This window comes from Anser cygnoides, chromosome Z (genome assembly GCF_040182565.1).
Source record: "Anser cygnoides isolate HZ-2024a breed goose chromosome Z, Taihu_goose_T2T_genome, whole genome shotgun sequence".
Lineage (NCBI taxonomy): Eukaryota > Metazoa > Chordata > Aves > Anseriformes > Anatidae > Anser > Anser cygnoides.
In genome coordinates, this window is record NC_089912.1 from 22,050,483 (window position 1) to 22,074,420 (window position 23,938).

General features: G+C 42.3%; 1 protein-coding gene across 1 annotated transcript in view; it reads right to left on the reverse strand.

Moving 5' to 3' along the window:
- Positions 1-512: 512 nt before the first annotated feature.
- Positions 513-23,938, reverse strand: part of ZNF608 (zinc finger protein 608) — a 107,469-nt gene continuing 84,043 nt past the window's right edge. The window contains exon 10 of the mRNA XM_066987744.1: positions 513-23,642. Within this exon, the coding sequence (XP_066843845.1) occupies positions 23,630-23,642 (13 nt within the window). The 3' untranslated portion in view covers positions 513-23,629. The remainder of the gene's footprint in view (positions 23,643-23,938) is intronic.

Genomic DNA, 23,938 nt, shown 5'->3' on the forward strand with positions numbered 1-23,938 from the left:
CATCCTTATCCTTTATTCCCAAAGTCTACTTTTTCTTGCCATTGAATCTCTCCTTTTAACTCTTTCTCAGTACAGGATTTCCCCACATCCTATTTCCAACATATGGTGCTTTTAACCTCTCATTCCTTATGAGGTCTCTCTTCCTGTCCTGCAGCAAAAGAAATATTTCTACTGACAGAAATACTACTCTCCCATCTTTCTTTTTCACCTCTTGTTTTATTTGCACTGCAGCAACAGCTGAGTCATATCACGTGCTCGGAAATCAGTCTGCACAGGGTTTGGATCTTGTGATTTCCCACACAAATAATTCTGATAATTTTCCACCTGTGAGTCACCTGGGTGTACTCTGGATGTGGGTTCTGGTTTGGGAGACTCCTTTTTCCTCAACAGAAGAAGAGTCTCAGCCAAGTCCATGCAGCAGACCCCCATCACAAAGTTTCCCATATAGTTCATACAGACTTCCAAGAGCTCTTCTGTGGCACTCTGGTTGAAAATATTAAAAAAAAAAAAATCTGCGGAGGGATTTTTAAAATACTTTATTCTTGGATAATACATAAACCACACTGATCCATGTACAAACAAGAACCCTACATATGTCTCTTGGCCAGAGTTAGTTTTTCCCTCTTCAGTTATTCTTCAGGTTCAATTTATGACTGAGGCAGCTGCACTCCTTTCCTCTTCTTTGTTACTCTCCTGTTTTCCAAGGATGGTTCTTCAGTGGAGTAGGGAGAGAGGTCGGATAGGTCTGGAGAAGATATCTGTCTTCAAGTAAGACCTGTTCACCCTTGTTAGGTTACTCACCACTTTTAATATCCTAGTCAGATGGCTCATACCCAGCTCTGAGAGAAAGGCTAAGACAACTGACTTCTATTATCTTAGTCTGTTGACAAAATATGTCATTTCTCCCTTATATTCAGGATAAAAAGAACTAGGCAACTGGTTTTACAGCACAAAATGAGATGAAACAATCCAGAAGTGTCATGTGCAGTGAATCTGAAATACAGTGTATTTTGACAAAATGAGATGCAGACAAATTCTCAAAAACGTCATGATTTCTTGCACAGTACTGTATAGAAAATGCTTCATCAATAGTGTATGGACACTGGAAACAGTCAGTCACATACCTGGAAAATGTTTCTCCTACCCAAAAGGTGCAGTGTGCTGCTCAGATCAGTACTTCAGATTGAACAAAATAATAACCTTTAGGTGCTCCAGAGGTATAGCTACCATTCTTGCTCATTGCTAAATAATGCCAATACCCAAACAAACACTAAGGAAATAAATTAGTAGCTAAGGATCATAAGTAGCCCAGATCTGGACAGAACCAGAAGCTGTTCATCACAGTCTTAGCAGGCAATAAGTCTTAGAGACTTGGACACTGGAAATGAAAAGAAAATCTAGTCATATCCTCATGAGACAGGAGTGAAAAAAAGACCTCTGATCTAACGGGAAAAAGGACCTACAAAAACCAGCAAGCCCTGGTTCGGGTCTTTGACCTAGGTCTGACTGCCTCAAGGTAAGTTTCCCTCACATGGGAAATCCAGACTTGTTTGCTACAGGGGGTCCCTTTAAGGACCAAGTGCAGTCTCAATTAAAAACCAGACATTTTAAAGCTTCTGCAAAGAATTTTAGCAGCACCCACATAGAAATTCTTTTTGTTGCTGAAGTGTGACCATCCTTAGAAAATCCTTGAATCCAGAACTTAAAGACAGATTTTAAAAATTTCTAAAATTGCATTGTACTTCTCTGTGCTTGCAAAGATCTTTGAGTCTTCTATACATGCTATCATCTCAGCATTGTGCAAAAGAAGTTGCATCTTTCAAAATTATGAGGTCTACTTTGGGAAACCTACAGTAGATTTCTCATGTCTACTGTGTTGAGGTCATCCTTTGAAGCAACACATCATGGGTGAGTTGTCTTCCACTTAGTGTTAGAAATTCTGCTGAGGGCTTTTATGCTTATGCAACATTGTGGTGTCTTTCCTCAGTTCTGATAAGGAGACTAACAAAACCATGGAAGGCTAATGAATTAGAGACGCAACATCCAGATTTCCTTCCATATTTTCCTGCTAATCTTGCCCTACAAAGTGGTTAGCTAAGCAAGTTCATAATCCATCAACACTTGCACATTCTGCAATTACTAATCACCTGGAGGAATTTATAGCTTGGGGAAAAGAGCATAGTTCTAAGAAGAATCCAAATATTAGTGAGGGCTGATGTTGCAAGGTAGTTTCTCACAAAGGGAATGGAATATTGTCCTGAAGGTTTAAATGTCAGAACATTATGTGGGGAAATGCAAATGGTCGTATCACTCAGTGAAAAGATGAGGTTTTCATAAAACTAGATGCAAAGTGTGTGAAGCGAGGAATTTAGAGAAACAGACTGTAAGCAAGAATGAGAATAGAAATAAAAACTCAGAGGCATCTGAATGGAACGAGCATCTACAAAGGAGAAATGTGAGAATGAAGAAATAGGACTCCAGAACACCAGGGCTGTCAGACATGGTATGTGACTGACCATCCAGATTTCAGGCTGGTGTCCAGGCTAGGATAGAATTTGGCCTGATGTGGCCCAGGACTGGCTTGCATTCCTGCTAGGGCATGCTGCTGGCTCATGCTCACAGTGGTGACCAGTGCCTTTACCCAGTCAGACTGCAGCCCATGCCTTTGCTTGAGATCACTCTGTCCCAGGTACAGGACTTAAAAGTTAACTTTGTTAAACCTTGTGCCATTCTTTATGACCAAACCATCCAACCTGTCAATGTCTTTCTGTACAGTGGCTCTTCCTCCCTCTGTACATAAAAGCTGCTACTACTTTGGTGTCATATTCAAACTTTACCCTCGGTAAATATGTGTTGGCTTTTCCCAGTTGCATTCTTGTCCTTCGGGTGCTTGAAAGCAACTCACCAGGAGATCTGTACCACAGTTTTTTCAGGGACTGCAACATCCTTTTCTCAGGCTTGAAACATCCTGGATCTGTATTTGCTCTGACCTAGCTGTGATTTCCCGGAACTGTTATCTTCAGTTTAACACCATATGTATTAGGACACACATGGGGTACCTCCAAAGTTTGTGTATATCACTTGAGGAGATGACATACAAAATGGCATTGTAGAAGCAGATACTCCTGTGACTCATTTAGTCCCTAAAAAGCCCTTTAAGACGTTCATTTGGGTCTTAGAGCATCCTGTAGTATAGCTCAAGGGTGAGCATACAGTATAGCTTTTGGAGGGGAAAGAGAAGAAGCTACCCGGAAGCTGTGCAAAATGTCTTCAGTACATAGGCCAGGTCAAGCACTAATGGTACCTCTCCCTTTTTTGTCATGACCCAGTATGTGTCCAGCACTGTGCTGCCCACCCACACAGGCATACATTATCTGAGCGTCCTCTGATGAGGCCCTGAGTAGTCATATCAATACCTTCACGAGCATGCCCTGTAAGGACAATATAGGCATATACTTTGTGGGTTTTGCCTGGGTATATGTCAGGCTGTGAGTGAGCACTCTGACTTACAGAGCACTCTGTAAGGCTGTGAGTGGCCAGGATGTTCTGACTTGCACCTTAAAATCTCTCTGTTGAGAGAAAGAAGGTAGAATTAATATTTGTTTAATAAACTTAATAGAAGATGTACCTGAAGGCACTTCTTATAAGGCAACACAAAAGGGATCATACAAAATACTAAAACCTACTTTGAATATTTTCTAAAGAAGAAATAGGTTTTGCAGCATAATACAATAGTAAGGGAATAAAGTTATCACTAATATATTTCTACCATCATATATCTCTGCCTTTACTTTCAGACAAAGTAATTTAAACTGTTACACTGTACAGATACCATCTAAAGTCACAGAAAGGCTGCATTCTTTTTCAGAAGAAGGTGAATTTTAGCACTTCAACAGTAAGTCAGATTCAAGAGCCATGTTGGCACAATCAATATAGTTTTATTATATAGTTTTATTAGCAGCATGAATAACTAATTCAATCAAGGTAGACTCCTTTAAAAAGAAATTTACTAATCTGTCAACCAATACAGCAACAAAACACTAGAAAAAGCTTGCTAGGAAATACTTGCTAAGAGGCACAACTTTAAAAATGAATTAATTATTAGATCAAAAATATGATAAATACTTTTCTTCTGAACCGTGTGGTTCAACTGCAGCATTGTCTTCACTAAAATTCAGAACTGTGAAAAGTGGGTGAAAAACAAATGATTTTGTTATATAAATGATTTTGTTATATATATATATATATAATTATAATTTTAATTATATATATATATATGAATATATAAAACGTAACATCCTACGGGAGATATTTCCCATCTAAAATAAATGTTAAATGAATGTATTGCTTACTTCAGAATGATTTAAATATTGTTCAATAATTAATGTGCTGCTGTGCTAATGTGGCATTATAGAGAAGAACTAATTCAAATGGCAATTAGTAGTATCAGATGAAAGTTTTGCTTTGGGGACTTTTATTATTTAGAAGCTATTTTTTATCATTAATTTAAACTCGGTGGCTTACATTTGAGGCCGTGTGGCTGTGGCTGCCTGCTACATGTATGCATGCTCTCCAGCCCGCCAGCCCGTACAGCCCAGAGACAGGGACCCCAGAACAGTTTTCTGCATTCACGCTATCGCATGGGTGTGCAAACATTTTTAACCCTGCCACCTCCTTGCTATTGTAGCTAAGATATAAAGGAAGAATGCAGCGTCCTGGCTTTGTCTTGCACTTCAGTCCTATGGAGAAGCAAAGGTTAAGAACGAGGAAAATTAGGCAGACAGCCCTGTGTGGCCCAGAGAAAGACATGCTCTTCTGTGCGGGCCAGGGCCCCTTACATAAATGGGAGAAGGCTCTATGAATGAGATCATTTTGACTTCCTCTGCTCACATGCTAATGCAGGCTTTCTTTCCTTTGGCTGAAGCAGGTCAGCCATGTAGCTCGGTTCAGCGCCGCATTGTGAAACATTTCCGAGCCCCTGGTGCCTGCGCTGTGACTCAGGTCTAATGAACGTGATGTGAGAGGGCTTCTCCCAGCAGTCCAGCATCCACGGAGCCCACCTTGGTCTTCCCACTGAGATGTCTGCAGAGAAGCCCACAGCAACCAGCAGGATCAGGATGAACCACGGGCAGTGGGTTTGATTGCAGGCCACTTCTCAAGGGTTTGTTAAAATGAGGTTTGTGTGTGCCCTGCTCTCACTGAGAGCAAATTAAATTTTAACAGGGTGCAGCTCTAGCATTTAAGAGTGCCAGCCATCACAGACAAGTGACAGTGAAATCAGACAGACACACTCTTTTTCCTGGTGTTTATTTAGTGGCTTTTTTTTAATCCTTGGATGACTTTGCCCTCAAATTCTTTTACAGTTTGCTCACTGAGTTATGTTCACTCCAAAGATGTGCATCCAGTTAGTTTCCTCTGCTCCCACAGCAATCATCAATTCAAGCTAAAGTGAAAGGGTCAGATTCAGAGGCAAGTAGAGAGTGGTGTAAATTTCTTGTTAGTGAACTGGTCCAAATTTGTGAAATTCTTTGTTATTGTACCAAAGTCATCCCTGCTTTAAGTGAAAACAAAGTCCATTAATTTCTTTGGGAATGGCATGTTTTTTACTCTCTGCTTGATTCATCAGGCCAGATTACCTCTATACCCTTGACATGACTGCAAATTTGGATTAATTATTAATTGTTAATTGTTGTTAATTATTAATTACTTATGTGAACATAAATCTGTATAATTCACTGCTGAGAGGGGAATGGGACTGATGTAGGAAAAAAGAAAGTGTAAGACCAATGAGTTTACGTTATATATGTGTGCATATATACGTGTATATATATCTATACATAAGAAATTTTAAAAGTATACTTAAAAACAGAATATATCACACATTAAAAATAAGAGAAACAGAAAGGCAAATATATGTCCTTTACTGTGGAATTACTTCTAACCATAAGCTTTTTTAATGAGCCTTCCTTCATGGAAACTTTGCATCAGCTGCAATTTTCTCCTCTTTTTCAAAAGACATCTTTAGAGATGCTTTATCATATTACAAAACCACTATAAGAGTCCTAAATCCTATGAAATGGATGCATTAGTCAGGGTAGGTCACTTTTAGCAGTAATGTTGTCAAGGACAGCCTCAGCTGCTCTTTTTTTATTATTTATTTTCACACTGTCCAGATTTGCTTGATATTGTTTTGCATTTTTAGCCCTGTTATCTCTGAAAGCCAGAATGAAGCATTATACCACAGTTATACTATTATCTCTGAAATATATGTGAACAAAGGCATATTCAGAAGTACATGCAGTTTGGAGGAAATACTATATTCAACACTGGAAATATTTAATGGATCAGATTCTATTCAGTCCCTTTAGGCAGTACCATCTCTTCCTCACACATGCATAAAATTAATATTAATATATTTTTAAAGGAGATTTGCAGGTATTTAGCTCTATGTGCTTGCCTGCATAAGAGCCTTATAGAATTCCTGTTATAGCTAGAATTAATTTGTGAACAAGCTGAAACAGGATGTTAGCACCTACAGCTGTAAAGACCACTGAACTATATGCCACATACATGAGGAGTCACCCACATTTCCTGCAATAGAGACCAATATACATTCGAGTGGACTGCAGTCTCTGAACTAAACACTGGAGCCTGGGCTGCTGCTATGTATCTCTGCAAGAGAAGCTAGAGCCTGGTTTGCAGTCTGCAATAATGCTTCTCATTTGACACTTGCTAAACATATGTTTTTGAAGTGGTGGAGAACTGTAATAAATTCCAGGGCTGTAGATGGGAGGACACACAGCCTGGACCCAAATTCTTGGCTCTGAACACTTTGGATTTTAGATTTGGATCATAATCTAAGCAGACAGTCAATGTCAGATTTGCTGTGGTCAGAGTCTCATGTGAGCTGCCAATTGTATTTCCTATCAAGACAGCAGGAATTTTATGAAAGCAGCTGTTCTGGAGAGATTTTTGCTATTCTCCAGGCTGATAATAGCTGATTTGTCTTTATCTACTTCATACCGTACTCAAACTTTGGGAAATGTACTTCATTATCCTCTTTGGAGTGACTGAGACAGTAATCTGTTATCACCAGCAGACTGAAAAGACTCAGGTCATCTTCCCACTTCACTCACTGGTAGACTCGTAGCTGTGAAATAGCGAAATGGTGGAGGACATTTGAGTGGTGGTGCTCCTAACATGCCATCAGACAGAGGAACAACCACTCAGTACCACGCCGAAGGCTCTCTCTGCAAGGGAAGGCTGTGCTCCTGCTATGGAGCCCTGTCCCTTCTGCCAAGAGCCATGGGGACATCAAGAGCCACGCACAGGTTTTGGAGGGTGTCAGACCTCAGGTATGCAAACCAGCAGTTAAAACCCCAGCTGATCTTTGCAAAGCTCATATCGTACACTCTGATGGATCATAGTACTGAAATCACTTCAGCCCAAGCTGATGAATGCTGAATTGCTTCAATTTCTGCTGACTTTTAATGGTCCCCTCGGGGGTCAGTACTCTGTTTGGAATGAAATTCCTAGCACACACACTGTCTACCCCAGCGTGTGCTGTAAATACAACATCAGTCAGACAGTTCTTAAGGAACTGTTAGACACTGGCTTATTCTTTAGATCTAATCACCTGCTCTTGAGAAACCTAATTAAAAAAACTTGCTAAAAATTTCTTCCAACTCCATGTGAATAGCATGTGTATCCCGGCCCTTGTATTCATTTGTAATACAATGGCCCCAAATATTCATTTGTAAGGACAAGACTTGAAAAATGCTGCTGCTGCTGTCAAGCCAATGTACAACCTCTTTTTGACTAAAAGGCACTGGCTTAGTTCAACTTTCAGAACAGAAGGCTGAAAGGTGACCTGACTGCTGTCTACAACTACTTAATGGGAGGATATAGGGAAAGTGGAGCCGGTCCCAAAGCTGGACAAGAATGTGAGAAGAAACAACAAACACAAGCTGGAACATGGGAAACTTCAACTAGGTAAAATAAAAACAATTTTCACCATGAAGGTGGTGAGGCACTGGAAGAGAAGCCTGGAGAGGTGTGGGATTTTCACCCTTGAATATATTTAAAACTCAACTGGACACAGCCCTGAGGAACCTCATCTAACCAGACCTGCATCAAGCTGGGTGTTCTGTGATTCTAAGAGAAAAACAAGGAGTTGGGTTTAATAAAATACAGCTGTGGGTACCTGTTTCTGACCTTCATTGGGCTCCAGAGTGTCCTAAGACAGTCGTGGCTCATCTGCTCAATTCTGAGTCTATACAAAATCACATGACATTTCGTTGTGCTAGATTAAAATGTCCAAATACCCATCACTTAGCAACTTTACTGCTTTTTCCTGCTGTATGCAAACACAAAAGGCACTTCCAGACTTGGAATTTCTGTCAGGGGATGTCCTGCCTTACAAGCCTCTTAAGAGCCTTTTGGGGGATCAACAGGCATATGGTAAGGATGATTCAACCAGATCACCCAAGTAATATTGTCTAGTTGGTTTTCCAAGAGCTTCTTGGCAGAGTCTTTCACGATGCTGTAGTTAAACTCAGCAGGCAGCTAAGTACACCAGCAGCTCATTCTACCCAAGTAGAATGAGGGAAAGAATCAGAAAGGTAAAAGCGCAAGAACTCATGGGTTGAGATAAAGACAGTTTACTAGGTAAAGCAAAAGGCGCGCACGCAAGAAAAGCAAAACAAGGAATTCATTCGCTGCTTCCCATTGGCAGGCAGGCGTTCAGCCACTCCCAGGAAAGCAGGGCTCAGCACGCATAATGGTTCCTTGGGCAGACAAACGCCGTCACTCTGAACGTTCCCCCTTTCCTCCTTCTTTACCCCAGCTTTTAATGCTGAGCATGACGGTATATGGTATGGAATATCCCCTTGGTGAGCCTGTGCCAGCAGTCCTGGCTGTGTCCCCTCCCAGCTCCTGGTGCACCCCAAGCCTCCTCGCTGGCAGGGCAGCACCAGAAACTGAAACGTCCTTGGCTCTGTGTAAGTGCTGCTCTGCAACAACTAAAAACATCGGTGTGTTATCACCACTATTTTCACCATAAATCCAAAACACAGCATTGTGTGAGCCTCTACAAAGAAAATTAACTCTATCCCAGCCAAAACCATGACAATATCCACCCCTTGTTCCATACCATTTATGTCATGCTCAGGTCCCATACTTTCCAATACATACTCATTAATCACCACCCTTCAATTAATAAACAGATATAATATTCTTAGTCTATGGACCATCTATATGAAATGTCCATAAAATGTCCATAAAAAGTCCACTGATTTCTTTTAGTCCATGACTTAGCTTCTATCTGTTACGGCGGTTGCTCAGGACAGGAGAGGCGGTGTGTTGTGTGGAGTTATTGGACGCCAAAGCCAGCTCAGGTCGGGTCACTGCTGTACTTGCACTGCTTCTCGTGAGGTTCATCCTCTCTTGATTCAAGTGCTTCCTGCTATAGGAATCCTGTGATCAAGGGTTACAACAGTTTGAAGGCATATCCATCACAATCTCCACCCCTTGTCCTTTTGGACCAGGCCGTAGGGTTTAGCATTGCAGTGAACTCATCCCCTTGCCCCTGCTCCAGCCTGGGCTTGTCCACTGGCCACAGTCCCTTAGAGGTGTACCTGCTCTGGAATGGCCTCATTCATGAGCCACAGTCCCTTCAGAAGTCTACCTACTGTGTTGTGGACTTATCCATGGCTTCTAATGCCTTGGGGTCTACCTGCTCTGGTGTGGACTTACTAATGGGCCACAGTCACTTTGAGGTGTCCCTGCTCTGGCACAGCCCTTTTCACTGGCCTCAGACACCTGCTGTGTCATGGTCTTATCCACCGCCAGACACTTCAAGGTGTTCTGGCATGTCCTTATCCATGGACACTGCAAGGTGTACCTGCTACACAGCATGGACTTCTCCATGGCCGCAGACACTTTGGGGTGTACGTGCTCTCATGTGGACTCACCCACAGCTCACAGTCCCTCTGACTTGAGTTTAGTCTGGAGCTCCAGCCTGTCTAGTACAGCAGCAATGAGAACAAAAACAAGAACAGCAGCAAAGATCTGGCCATCCGACAGCCCCAGAGAATGGTCACAGCTGATATCAAAATGTTGCCAGGCACAGCAAAGCAAGACGCTAAGGAGTAGAGCAAATGGCAGAAGCAGAAGCAGCCACTAAAAAGCACTGGACTCTAACATAAAGTAAGGCAAGCAAGCCCCATGGCAAGCACAGGAGCCAGCTAATTAGCAGCTAAACAGCTATAATATCTCCACACTCCAATCAAATCTGTCATCATCTCAAACCCTTCATGATATACGTTGGGCTCCATAAAGGACTGCTGTAGTTTAACCTGGCAGGCAGCTCAGCACCACCCAGCCACTCACCCACTCTCCCCAGGTTAATGGGGGAGAGAATCAGGAAGGTAAAACTGAGAGAGCTCATGGGTTGAGATAGAGACAGCTCACTTGGGAAAGCAAAAGCTATGCACACAAGAAAAGCAAAATGAGGAATTCATTCACTGCTTCCCATTGGCAGGCAGGTGTTCAGCCACTCCCAGGAAAGCAGGGCTCAGCATGCATAGCGGTTCCTTGGGCAGACAAACGCCATCACTCCAAACATTCCCCCTTCCTCCTTCTTTACCCCAGATTGTATTGCTGACCATGACACCACACAGTATGGGACATCCCTTTGGCCAGCCTGGGCCAGCTGTCCTGGCTGTGTCCCCTCCCAGCTCCTGGTGCACCCCCAGCTTCCTGCTTGCAGGGCAGCACCAGAAGCTGAAATGTCCTTGGCTTTGTGTGAGCACTGCTCTGCAACAACTGACACATCCGTGTGCTGTCACCACTGTTTTCATCACAACTCCAAAACAGAGTATTGTGTGAACCTCTACATAGAAAATTAACTCTGTCCCAGACAAAACTATGACACATGATGGCTTTGAAAGAAACTCACCAGCATAGAAATGCGCATAGGGAAAAAACTGGCTAAAACCCAGAAAGCTAAAGGTATGAATAAAAGGGGAGTTCTCACAACAGGAAGATGGATATGTGTCGCCACAGCTTAACAATTACATTAGAAATAAAAAAAGAGGTTCAGGGAAGGATGGCAAGAATGATTGATAGTCTCCATATAGCAGGGGAAAAAAATGAAGAAAAAAAAATTAGTCTGGAAATCTTCAGTGAGGGAAAAAAAAAGATCACTTAAGGGAGAATATATTAAAGTCTATAAAATCACAAGAGGTATAGAAGGAAGATGATTAGAACTGAAATTGGTTTTGTTACTTCCAGTACAGGAATCCAAGTCTATCAAATAAAGGTAACAGGCATTGCAGTCAGAGCACACAGAAGGTCTTCATGCAATGGGCAGCACACATGGGAAAATCCATGGCAAGGGACACTGTGAACACAAGAAGTTTATATTGCGTTCAAGAGGGGAGTGAACAAGCAGTTGAAAAATGTTTGTACATTATTACATAAAAAAACCAAAAGAGGGTCGGAAAATACCCTGGATGAAAACTGCCAGAAAGCAGGAGAGTGTTGGCATGGGTGAGTATCCTCTTCGTGCCCTTTCCCAGGCATTTGCTTGTGGCCACCGGTGATGACCAAGCTAGCCAGATGTTTGGCCCCATGTTCCTTGACCTCCTCTTTGACCTTCCTTCACCCCGAGTACTGCAAAGAGCACCGAGCAAGCAGGTTCCCTGGCCGCAGGGCCACCCAGCATTGCTCAGCATGGACATGTGCCTGGGGACTCTGTCTTTCTGCCTCCCGACCGGCTCCCCAGCAGCTTCGTGTCCCAGGGTGGCCTCCTGGCTGTCCTCCTGCACAGCGTGCGCCTGAAAGCCGCTGCAACTCTGAGCTTTGCATTTTAGCCCTGGAGCTACATCTTGGCAGACTTGAGGTGCCAGAAGAGGGAAAGTGAGGCAACTGTGTTGTGTGGACCTTTCTGCTGCAGAAGCAGCTGGATTTTCAAGAGCATTCAGGTGCCTAGAAAGCTCTTCAAGGGAATCTCAAAATGTGCTTTGCTAGATAGTTGCCAGATGCCTAACTCCCCTTGATTTCACTGTGATAGCACTTGTGGAAATATATATCTACCTATCTACATCTTTAGGTGCTTAAATCTCTCCAGTGTGCTGACCCCATGCCCTCCAGAACTTAAAAATAACTTTGCCTAATTGGACCCCTACTTGACCCCACGTGGCTTGAGGCCCACTCTGCCTGCATGGGATGACAGGGCAAATGAAAATGTATTAATCTGAAGTGAAAAGCACTTATTGCAGATGGAGTGGGGTCCCTTGAGGAACATTTCTTATCCCAAAGTTATGGACAGGCAGAGCAATTTTAATATTAATACTACATTCTAAATGATGGAGAAGCTGTGAGATGTTCAATTCATGGCCTAACAAACTATGAATCACACTTTTGTATGTCAGATTAAAGGACTGCAATCCATAACATTTCATGGTTCTCTAGTACAACAGTGCTATTGTGGAAAATAGTATTAAGCAGGAAGCTGCTACCCATTTGTTTTTTGTCCTCAACACAACCAAAAAGAAAGAAAGGAAGGAGGAAATTGACTGGGACAGAGCTCCGTCTTTAAGCATGTTTGTACAGGATTGAGTAGACCATGCTGGAATATTTGGAGGGCAGGGTAAAATACTTTCAGTGGGAATACTAAATCCTGACACGGAACAAAATAGCTCAGAAAGACAAAACACAGAGCAGGAGACACAAAACCCACCACGTGTGCACATGCCGAAGGTGACCATGTCACTGGAGACACACACGTATGCGTGGTTATCCAAGGGTTCTGCTGTGCTCTTCTCTCAGGGAGCAGTTTTGTTACCAGACCTGGCCATTCCCATGCTCAGCACATTCACGATTCATTCCTCTGCCTTTGCTATTTTTTGCTTTGTTTCATTTGTTCCAATGTCTGCTGCTGTTATCACGTTCTCTGGCTCCTGATCCACTGGAGATGTCTTCTAGTCCAACGCACCTGCCCCCGGCAGCTCTGAGCTACAGGTTACAGCTCCGGAGGAGGGGGAGGCATAGGAGGGAGCTCCTGCCTGCCCAGCCGACTGCTCAGCGTACAGCTCCAGGTGCAAACCATGTGTCTTCAGCAATGCAGCCGTTTGGTTAGCTGTCTGGATGAGCCTGCGCCAAACACTGGGATTCAGAAAGTTTGTTTTCAGCCTTTGTGGCTGCAGCCCTGCTCCAGTCCAGTGCTCCTCCCCACACTGTTTATTTAGCTAAAACACATAAAACTCTTGTCAGTGTAGCAAGGGTGGGATTAGTTCCTTTCTTCTCTCTTCCAAGGGAAGCATTGTTTTACAAGAAGAAACAGCTTGTGTCCAAAAGTAAATAGGTTAGCAAAATTGCTGCTGTCATTGGTCAACAGGAGAATCCTCCCTTCCTGTGCAAAACAGCTCATTCATTTGGGTGGTTAAGAAAGAAATTAGATGCCTGATTTTAGATGCCCACGTCTGGAATTATTGGCCTACAGTCCTGAACTGACCCTTCTCGTGCCCTAATTCAATTCATATCAACCCTTTTTGCACAGCAGACCAGTGAATCCTAACAATGGATGTTTGTTGTAAACAACAACAACAACAGCAACAAAAAATAATCACTGCTGTGACTTCAATTACAGTTAGCTAAGCTTAGCAATGTGCTGCAGGTATCTTTGCTTGATACTTCCTAACTCTAAATGGACATGCACATGAAAGGGAAATAAAGATCCCCAGAAGCCGCGCCAACCTCATTTGAACATTAGATTATTCACTTTCCCAACTAATCAATAATTGTTATAATTAAAATTGATAGCTGCAAATAACATGACAGAGTGCTGCTGCCAGAATACTGATTGTGTATTTGGCTTGGAAAGATAGGCAGTAGCGTGGAACACTTATTTTCCAATTTGCTTTTAGCTGTGTGCAAATTGCTTTAGCTGTATCCAGCTGATTTAGACCTTGCCTGGAGGTACACTAGATTAATTGGGAGCCACACATTCATTGCTTACAGAATGGACTCTGTAATTGGTGAAATTTGTTAGTGCCAGTTATAAAATAACTATATAGTTCTGCTTTTTAGTTGTCCTTTCATTACTCTTTCAGGAAGGGGGAAAAACAATTAGAACCTTTCAGACAATCAAGACTGCTTTTAAGTCTTTATGTAAAACTGCCAGTGTGACCATAGTCAATATTTTATGCAAGCAAACATTAGTGTGAATATGGTATTGATTTTTTTTTTCAGAACTGAAAAGCTCTTCAGCACACACAAGAGAGATTTTTTTGTCCTTGTTGTGACTGAACTTTAGATAATGAAACCATTATGTTGTTACTACCCAGAGCTTTCAAAAATAACTTTTTTTTTTGAATCTTAACTAGCTTGTTATTAAACAGTAGAAAAATTCATTGTTATTTGTTAACACCCAAAAGCATTAAAAAAAGACTGTGGCCACAGCTTTCCTTAATCCATATTCCTCTGTTGCTTGTGTGTATGTAATTGGTACATGTAAAACCTACAGCTAAATATATAAATAACTCTACAGTGGATTAATTCAGAATTACACGTTCTTGCGATTACTGATGAATCTAGGAGTCAAGAGCCATGACCTACACTTATTTCAGTTTCCCGTGTTATTCATGGCTTTACCCTTAAAAGGAACAAGCAGTAAACCAGCTATTTCTCCTTACAGCAGCTGTGATCCCTGGAAATGTCCTGCATCCTGCCTGTGGTGCAGGGCATGGTGCAGTTTCACAGACAGGGCTCAGGTGAGGCCCCAAACACACCCCTGCATTGTGAAGGGAGAAGATGTGGCTAGCCCAATGCCACCTTTAGGATTAGGTTTTGGTTGCTCAGGACACATAACCAGGCTACAAAGACAAGAGCCTCGCACAACTCTCATTTACAGCTCCTGTGGTCACACGTTTCCCTTGCACACATCAATCGAGCCTGTTGTAGTTAACCTACAGATGCATGCTCCAAAAACACCCTATAGCTTCACAAGTACTGGCAAGCAGGCAAAGGAGAGGCAGCCTGTTAGTGGCCTCAATTAGGAAAAAAAAATATGAAGTTCACACCTTATTGAACATCTGAGAGTCCAAACAGGCAAGAAAGCCATTGAAATCTTGTCTTTACTAGCTGCAATTCTCATAGAACTACTCATTCTTCTTCAAGTCTCTTTTCCTTGGTGATTAGTTAGCAATTTACTTTTGATGGTGTTAGAAGATAGGGGTAATTCAGCTGTTGATTCAAGTACAGCATCGGACCTTGATGCTATCTTAGGGACTAAATACAACAGCTGAGCCAGGGGCAAACGCATAGTTTAAAAAAGGGTTGTGGGTGTGTGAAAGGGGTATGGTGAAGAGGTCCCTCACTGCCATAAATGCCCTGATAGACCTTCTCCTGAAACCAGTGTCATGTGTTTGCTTTACAGATGTCACATACAGAGATTTTCAATTCTTATTCTACTGATCATTATACACTAGTCAAATAAGCTTTAGTACAAGTTAGAGGGGTAACTGCATTATTGATAGATATCTCCTTGAAACCAGTGACCTGGTCTGAAATTTCTTTTCCTTTGTATCTGGTACCAGATGCTGCCAAGAATCTGAATGGCCTGTGAATGCATTTTGTCTTTTTAAAGAAATAGGGGGAAAATTGTGGAAGTTGAACACCTTGAAACTTTTTTCTCCTTTTCACATGAACAAGATCTCAAAACAAAACAAAACATTACTAAAAATACATGACACTTAATCACAATATCACAAGAAGTGCTGAGGTTGGCAGGGACCTCTGGAGGCATCTGGTCCAACTTCCCGGCTCAGGCAGGGACACTTAGAGCTGCTTTCCCAGGAATACAGCCAGCAGCTTTGGAGTATCTCCAACAGGGATGTCTCCACAGCCTCCTTAGGCAACCTGTACTCAGTCACTCATACACCAAAGGAGTGTTTCCTCCTGTACTTCAGTTTGTGTTCATTGCCACTTGTCTTGCCACTAGGCACCACTAAAAAGAGCCTGGCTTTGTCAAATATTATGACAAATAGTATGAAAGTCTAATACTAATTTTGAAGATTCAGCTGAGGCCTCTTTTAATGCTGCATGCTGAAGTGCTAATTGTCCAAAAATATAGCAGCCAAAACAAAAGCATCTAGTAAGAACAAAACTATCATGTCTCATTATGGAAATACACTTGTTACAGAGAAAAATATTCTGGATGGATTTTCAAACGTGTATCAGCCAATTAATGAGGAAAAAATATAGGTCCTTTGTACTGGTGGCTAGTAATCTAATACTGCCATTTCATGGGCCCCCCAAAAATATAAGAATTGGATCTACTTAACAAGAAAACACAGAGAACAGGACCGAAGTTTTCAACTTACTGCCATGACAGGAAGTGTAAACGGAGAAACACACTTCTGGTTTGACAGATACAGTCTCCTGGCTGATAATGTTCTCCTCTGTGATAAAGTTCTTTTTCTCTATAAAAGAGGAACTTCTGTCTTCATATGGCAGACAGAAAAGACCGGTTCTTTCTGTAAAGCAGCTGGAAAACAAGTGAAATCATCTTCCTCTGAGAGAGGGGAGTTGCCTGTTTGTAACATGACAGGTGTAGTGCCTTCTAAAGACAAAGTTGTCATGGCCAAGCTTGAGCTCTGAGGTTACCTCATGCTTTATCTTGTCTCATTTTCTGTACATTGTTTGGACTTAATAACCCTCACCACTCCTGAGATAACAAACATCATGTCTCTTGATGCTGCAGACCTGTACCACTGAAGAAAACAAAGTGTACTGAGATGGCAGCTCAAGAGCCAGTAAAACACGAGCCTGCAGTGGGTGCCTGAGCACTTCACAACAGTCAGATTGGCGCTGAGGGTCCTTGATCCACATTAGCTACATAAACAAGACCTGTCTGTCCAGTGCCAATGCTTTACTAGGAGGCATTGCAGCCCCCGGTATCAGCATTTGCTCTCTACACGCTTGGTGCTCATCTGTGCTTGCCCAGTGACTTGTGCGATGCCACTCACTGTTCCTTGTGCTGCTTGGCTGACCCTGCTGGACTTGTGACTATCCAAATCCCTGTTCCAGTACAAAGTTTAGCATGGGAGTCTGTAGGGCAGACTCAGCAGTTTTCAGTTGGGTCACTTTTATGTCAATCTTGTCCTGCCTACACATCAGGGCCAGTTTTAGTCATTCTCTCCTGAGAGAGAGAGATACATGGTATATATAGATATATATGTTGAATGATCTACCAGCCCCATACACTGACATGCACGCTGCTCTTCTTTAACAATACTGAATTTTGGTACATCCATCTCTCAGGAAAACAAACTCTTTTACAAGTGAGACATTTTTAAAAGCTCATGACCTAGCACCAGGTGTAGAGATAAAAGGCCAAAGTTAAGCAGTTATTAGTAACCTAGAGGACTATTTTATTGCCAATAGGCTTCAAAAGAAAACCCTAAGAAAATTAATATCAAATAATGCATATATTATTTATATGTGACCCTTTAATGAAGGCGATAGTGAGTACATAAACATCCGAGAGAGACTTGCATGTGTATATACTCAAGGAAGAAATAAAGACCTATAATAAGAAGCAATTATTGCTCTATCTCGAGGTCCCAAATCCTTATCTGAGTTGCAACAGGAGAGCTCACCCAGAACTAATGAAAGGTGCTCTAGCATAAAGACAGTGATCACTTTCCTGTGATTTTTGGTGTTTTCTTATATGGTAGTTTCTTCTGCACCTTGGTTCTTTAGAGCAGTAACTTGCTGTAACAAAGCTGGGGACAGACTTGACATATATTGGGCTTACATGGCAAAGTTTTGGTAGCAGGGGAGCTGCAGGGGTGGCCTCTGGGAGCAAAGCCCACCAGCTGCCCCATGTCAGATCAGAGCCAGCTACAGCTGCTCCACAAGGGACCGGCCATGGGCCAGAGCCAAGCCAGGGAGTGACGTTGGTTGGGCCTCTGTGAGAGCAGATTGAAGAAAGGGGAAAAAAAAATCTGCTGGGCAACAGTAGCTGAGAGAGAGGGGGGAGAACCAGCCCTGCAGCCCCCCAGGTCAGTGCAGCAGGAGGTGCTGCAGGCAGGGAGCAGCCGTTCCCCTGCGGCCTGTGGAGAGGCCCCTGGTGGAGCAGGCTGTCCCCCTGCAGCCCATGGGTCCCACATGGAGCAGATCTCCATGCTGCAGCACCCCCGTGGAGGTGCCCCCGGTGGAGCAGGTGGATGTGGCCTGGAGGAGGCTGCGGCCCATGGAGAGCCCCCGCAGGAGCAGGCCCCGGGCCGGAGCTGCAGCCCGTGGAGAGGAGCCCACGCAGGAGCAGGGGGTCTGGGGGGAGCTGCCGCCCACCCGTGGGGGACCCGTGCTGGAGCAGTTTGCTCCTGGGGGATGGATGGACCCGTGGTACGGAGTCATGTGGGAGCAGTTCTTGAAGAGCTGCTGCCTGTGGGCAGCCCCCGCAGGCTCAGTTCGGGAAGGACGGCATCCCGTGGGAGGGACCCCACGGGGAGCGGGGGCACGGAGTGACCGTGACGGAGTGGCAGAGACAAAGCATCAGGAACTGACCGCAGCCCCCATTCCTTGTTCTCCTGCACTGCTTGGGGGGAGGAGGTGGAAGAGGGTGAATCAGGGGGAGGTTTTTTTAGTTTTAGTCCTCCTTGCACTGGTCTGTTATTAGTTGGTGGTAAATTACATTAATCTTCCTTATGCTGAGTCTGTTTTGCCCGTGATGGTAACTTGGGAGTGATCTTTCTGTCCTTATCTCAACCTACAAACCTTTTTCCATCAAATTTCCTCCAACACCCCTTCTGAGGAGGGGGAGTGAGAGAGTGGTGTGTTGGTACTGAGCTGTCCATTGGTGTTAAACCACCACAGGATGTAAAATGGAAACTGGCCATCTGAATTCAATGAAATCACAAGACAGCTACAGAGGCTGAGCATTTGGCAAATTCTCTGTTAAAGGAAGCCAGATTATTTGAAAGCAGAATGATCATGAAAGGGCTCAGCAGACACTTGAGGCAAAGCCTGGTACTAAGTTGTTATGTTTCAAAGCATGGCATGGGGAGACATATTGTATCATTGACATTTCAATGACCTTTTCTGTATGGAGCTCTGCTTAAAAATCAGTGACTTGATCAGGCTCATCTCTGTGAACACTTAAACTGATGTGGAGATGGAGGTGGGGAAAGGTGCGAAGAAAAGGCCATTAAAAAAGCCTTGCTCTAGCATGCATAAGCAATGGAACAGCAGAACCGTCAGCCCTCCCTGCAGTCCATCTAGCCCTTGATCTGCTTCTTCGCACTGTCTCCTGGGGAACACAGAGACCCAAAGGAAGAAGGTAGTCAGGTTTTTGAAGCAACCAGCAGCACTGAATAGAGACTTATCAAGGAGAAACTGGTTCTGACAAGGAAGCTACCCAATTTGTGCACACACATTAGAGGCCAGCTCCTGTTAAAGCTAACTGCAAAGCTTATCCCTTTCAGTCACCCGTGTTGGATACGGAGGGGAAAATTTTCCCCTCTCCCCTCAAGTTTTTTCTAGTGTCTTGTGGACTCAAGTTTATATAACCGAGAAAATAGGAAAAAATGCAAAGAAAAAGAGGAACATTTTTTTCATGGCAGCCTGTTAACTACGTAAGAAGTTCTTCAATCAGAAAACTCTGGGGCTTTTTATCTCACCTCACTTCCACTGTTCTGTAAGAGTCTGACTTGAAATACACACGCAAAATTCCTCTTTCAACTTTCTTTTGACTAATCAAGAAAATATTAACGAGGGTCTGACTGAAGCACATTTCCTGCATATCCTTCTATTAGAAACAGCTCCAAACCAAGTCCAACAGAAACTACACGTCTTTGTTCACCACTGCCAGGGTATGGCCAGCAGCAGGGGTTCCCCTGGGGCCATCCTGGTCTCATCACACCCTTCTCAGCCAGGAACTGCAACCGTTTACTCTACCTGTCAAGATGTATACCTTAAAATTAGTCTCTTGTGTTTAGGGTTTAAAGGAGCTTTCAGAGAACCTTTGCTTCCTGATTCAGTTTTTTTTTTGTTTTTGTTTTTTTTTTTTTCATCAGGCACTGCTGTACCATTCAGTTTCATAAAGAAATCCTGAAGTATTATGGTGAAAGCTATAAATAAGCACTGTTCTACCATCAGCAAACTCAAACAACAGAAATCATGTAACTAACATACACCATTATACCACCCCAAATTACTTCACAACGCTACTAAAACTACTACAAAGCTACCGAAACATTACTACAGGTACTGGCTTCGTTTTATAGCAGTTCATTTGTCTGTAACAACATATGCTTTCAAAGTCCCCAGAGCATTTTTCTATATTATGGTGGAGAATAACAAGTTTTCTACTTGATAAATATTGTCAGGCAGCAACTAATAATTACCTTTGCAAAATCCTAAGTTTGCTAATTTATCAGCCTAGACAAGAAGTTTCAGAGTTACTACTGAGGTTGAGAGTGCTATTTAGCATGTGTTGCTTAAAATTACTAACAGACACCATGAGGATTTAAATGGTATTTTATAGGCATTAAAATTCCTTACAGAAACGGTTAAGAAAGTGAAAAAGTAGTGTCTTTGAAAAGCTTTCCCATTCCTCAAAATGAAACAGCTTCAGCTAGTAAACAGTGGATATGCCAGAAAGGACATTCCATGCTCTCTGGTAAAGCAGAATGTTCACTGGGTAAGTAAAGACATCCTGAATATGAGCTGAAACGCACTTACAAGTTATTAGACTTCTTTTGTTTTCCACTTTCTGTAAAAAAGAGAGTATCTTTTAAAGCTTGTGCTCTAAAGAAAGGGATAAAGAGCATAATGAAAACAGTACAAATCAAGACCTACGGTTTTTCCACGTTAAACTGAAGTGGATAGCTTATTCTGCTACCAAAAGTCAAATGTGCACTTGAATGAAAATGAAACCATCATATATTTCTAAGTAAAAGTAACAAGTAGGACTTACAAAAAAAAAAAAAAAAAAAAGGCTATCTGGCTATCTGAGCTTAGACAATAGCCTAATGAAAAACCTACATTAAGGAAAACTGTAGTTCATGGTAATGCTGTAGAGTATTTAACACAGAAAGCTAGGTAAAGGTTAAGACTGAAACAAATGAAGAAAACATCTCTTTTCTAAAGCAGAGCAAAGCTGGCTCATTAGGCAATGACTATATACCTCCAGTTCTCTCTGATTCAAGGAAGTACAGCTTTAGACTTCCTGTATAGGCTTGATATCATTCCCAGTTTTCGAGGCAGTAATGGTTTCAACATAGCTTTCAAAATCATGAAGTCTTTTGTCAGTTATCTTAAACTCCTTGTTAGTAATGGTCTGCTCTAACTACTCATGACATCTTGCACTATCATCTACATGATGTTAGAAGCATCCATTGCTATTACTCTGAAAGAACTATAAATATGACCTACGCTGTGGGAATTTCAAGTGAGACATGTTCTGTGTCCCAAACACTTTATGCTGAAGAGAAACAGGATACATTAACACAGCATAAGACAGGAAGAAAAAAAAACACAGGTCAAAGAAGGGAAGGTGATAAAAGAAAAGGTCGGAAACTAATCAAGAGCTGAGATCACAAATGTATGCAGAAGGATTTTAGCTGTACAGATAGAATGAGTAAGTTTTGATGATATCAAATGGAAGTAAGCTAGAGGGCTCTACTGTGGCCAAGTGGCCAAGTAAGGTGAAGGGGAGAGAAGGAGAAAGATGTGGAGAGAAAGAGGAGCGAGAGAGTATGGCAAGCAAATATTAGAATGAGATTTTCTTGCATAATGAGGACGGTACATCTGTCAGTTGTGATAAGAGTGGCAAGACCATGATGCCAGAAGGAATAAGCACTAGATTCCTTGCACAACTCTTCCACTCCTTCCCTGACAACAGCCAGGGTGGAGAGCTGCATAAGGGCAACATGGTGTTGTTTATGGTGTTTTTTGTGCTATCAGTGATACCTGGTGTATTTTAGAATGCATTAATGGATTCTCTCATCTTACATCTTCTGAAAGCACAGGCACTGCCAGCAATTGTCAGAGACTTAATGACCCAGTGATTACATCCAACCAACACACCCTTCAGAAGCAAGGGATGGGATAAGATGGCACAGAATTAGCTCTATGAGTTCTTAGGTGTTCACTAAAATGACCAGGGAACCTAAAAATATGAAACTGGAAAAATGTTTCTCCCGGGCCGCACTTTCAACAGTTCCAGTCTAGCCCTGCTAGTCATCCAACTCAGTCAGTTAGACCCCTGTCTTATTTGAGCCTCTAGACCTGCAAGATTAATCAAACAAACCAACCAACCAACCAACCAACCAACCACACCCTCCCCATTCACATCTGTTTTCTTCCCAGTGCAAGCACCACAGGCAATAACTCCCCGGCTGGGGTTTTGGGTTGGTGTGATGGGCTCCCACTGACAGACCTTTCATTCCTCTAGCTGCATGCCATGGACAGGTTAGAAACTCACAGAAGTCACTGTAATACTAAAGCCCTCGTTCACCTCTACAAGACAGCTGGAACACCCAAATGAAAAACAGAACAGGGTCACTGACTGTAGCTGCTAGCAGAGCAGAGTGGTAAGGGTGTTAGCTGGAGGTCACAAGGAGCACAAGCCCTGCCTTGTGGAAAACAACAGCACAGATACATCTGTACCATGCTGCTTCAGCTGCCCCCTTCCAGTGACCAGCTTCTGTGGCCCGAAGTTCCCAGGTTTGTAAATTGTCTTCCTCATACTGCTGCTTCAGTTTGCTCATCCTTTGGATACACAAGGATGAAATGATTACAGCAGCTACATGTCAAACTTGGACACGTAGATGGATATCTTTTGGCTTTGGGGAGTTATTGAGCCAGCTGCACAGCCTTTAAGAAGGTCAGCACGGCAAGTGCTAAATTAAAAGTTATGAAGATAGAAGGAAAAGAATAACCTTAAGTGGAGGAAGAAAATAAATGGCAATGCCTGTTAGCCTCTCTTACAAATTTCAAGGATATAATAAAGTTATAACATTAATTATAATTTTAACTGCTGCTTACCCCATATCAATCAGAGTAATTCATTCCAGTTACTTACAACACTATATTAAACCACACTAAATCAAAATCACCAATAGTGTGAATTTATAAGATCTGTTTTGCTGCAGAAGCATTAATGGTCTAGACTGAAAAGAAATCAATGGTACATTTCAATACAAAAACCATCTAAGCTTTTAATATAGAAGTAATAAGGCACTTATTTTTCAGGAGTTCTGCATTCACAATATCCCCATCCACAAAAAAAAACACCTCTTCCTTCCCATTTTTGAGGAAGCTAATTTGTAGTATGTCACCACTGTGAAACTTCTGAACGTGTTCAGAACAAGATGATAGGAGTAAGCCACAGATGAATAATGTGTAGTAAAAATCAATAAACCTTATTACTAGTCACTATGGGAACTTATTTTATGCCTATAAAAATAAAACAATTATACCAATATGAATGGCAGATTCATCATAGTAATATAAAAAGTCCAAGTGTGCTTGTCTGCTGGGAATCTTTAATTCATCCTTCTGCATTAAGTATTCACAAGGCAGGAGGAATGGAACCGACTTCATAAACAAGCTCTAACTTCTAGTAATTCACCCTGCCAAAAAAAACAAAACAGTAAAACTTTAAAAAACAGTTTTGACTACTAATATAACTGGGATACGCAGGAAAGGATAGAAGTTAAAGCCTCAAAAACCTGACCAGTAAATCTGACTTTTTTCAAGTCATAATTAATGTTTTCATATTACTGTGTACTGTGTTTAGTGCAATTAAACAAACCAGGTGGTATAGCCACAAAAAATATTTATTTTGTGGTAATACAAGTACCAATGGTTAAGCACAGCAATGGCCTTTTTCTTTTACTCTACATGTCCTCAGTTTTTGTGCATCTAT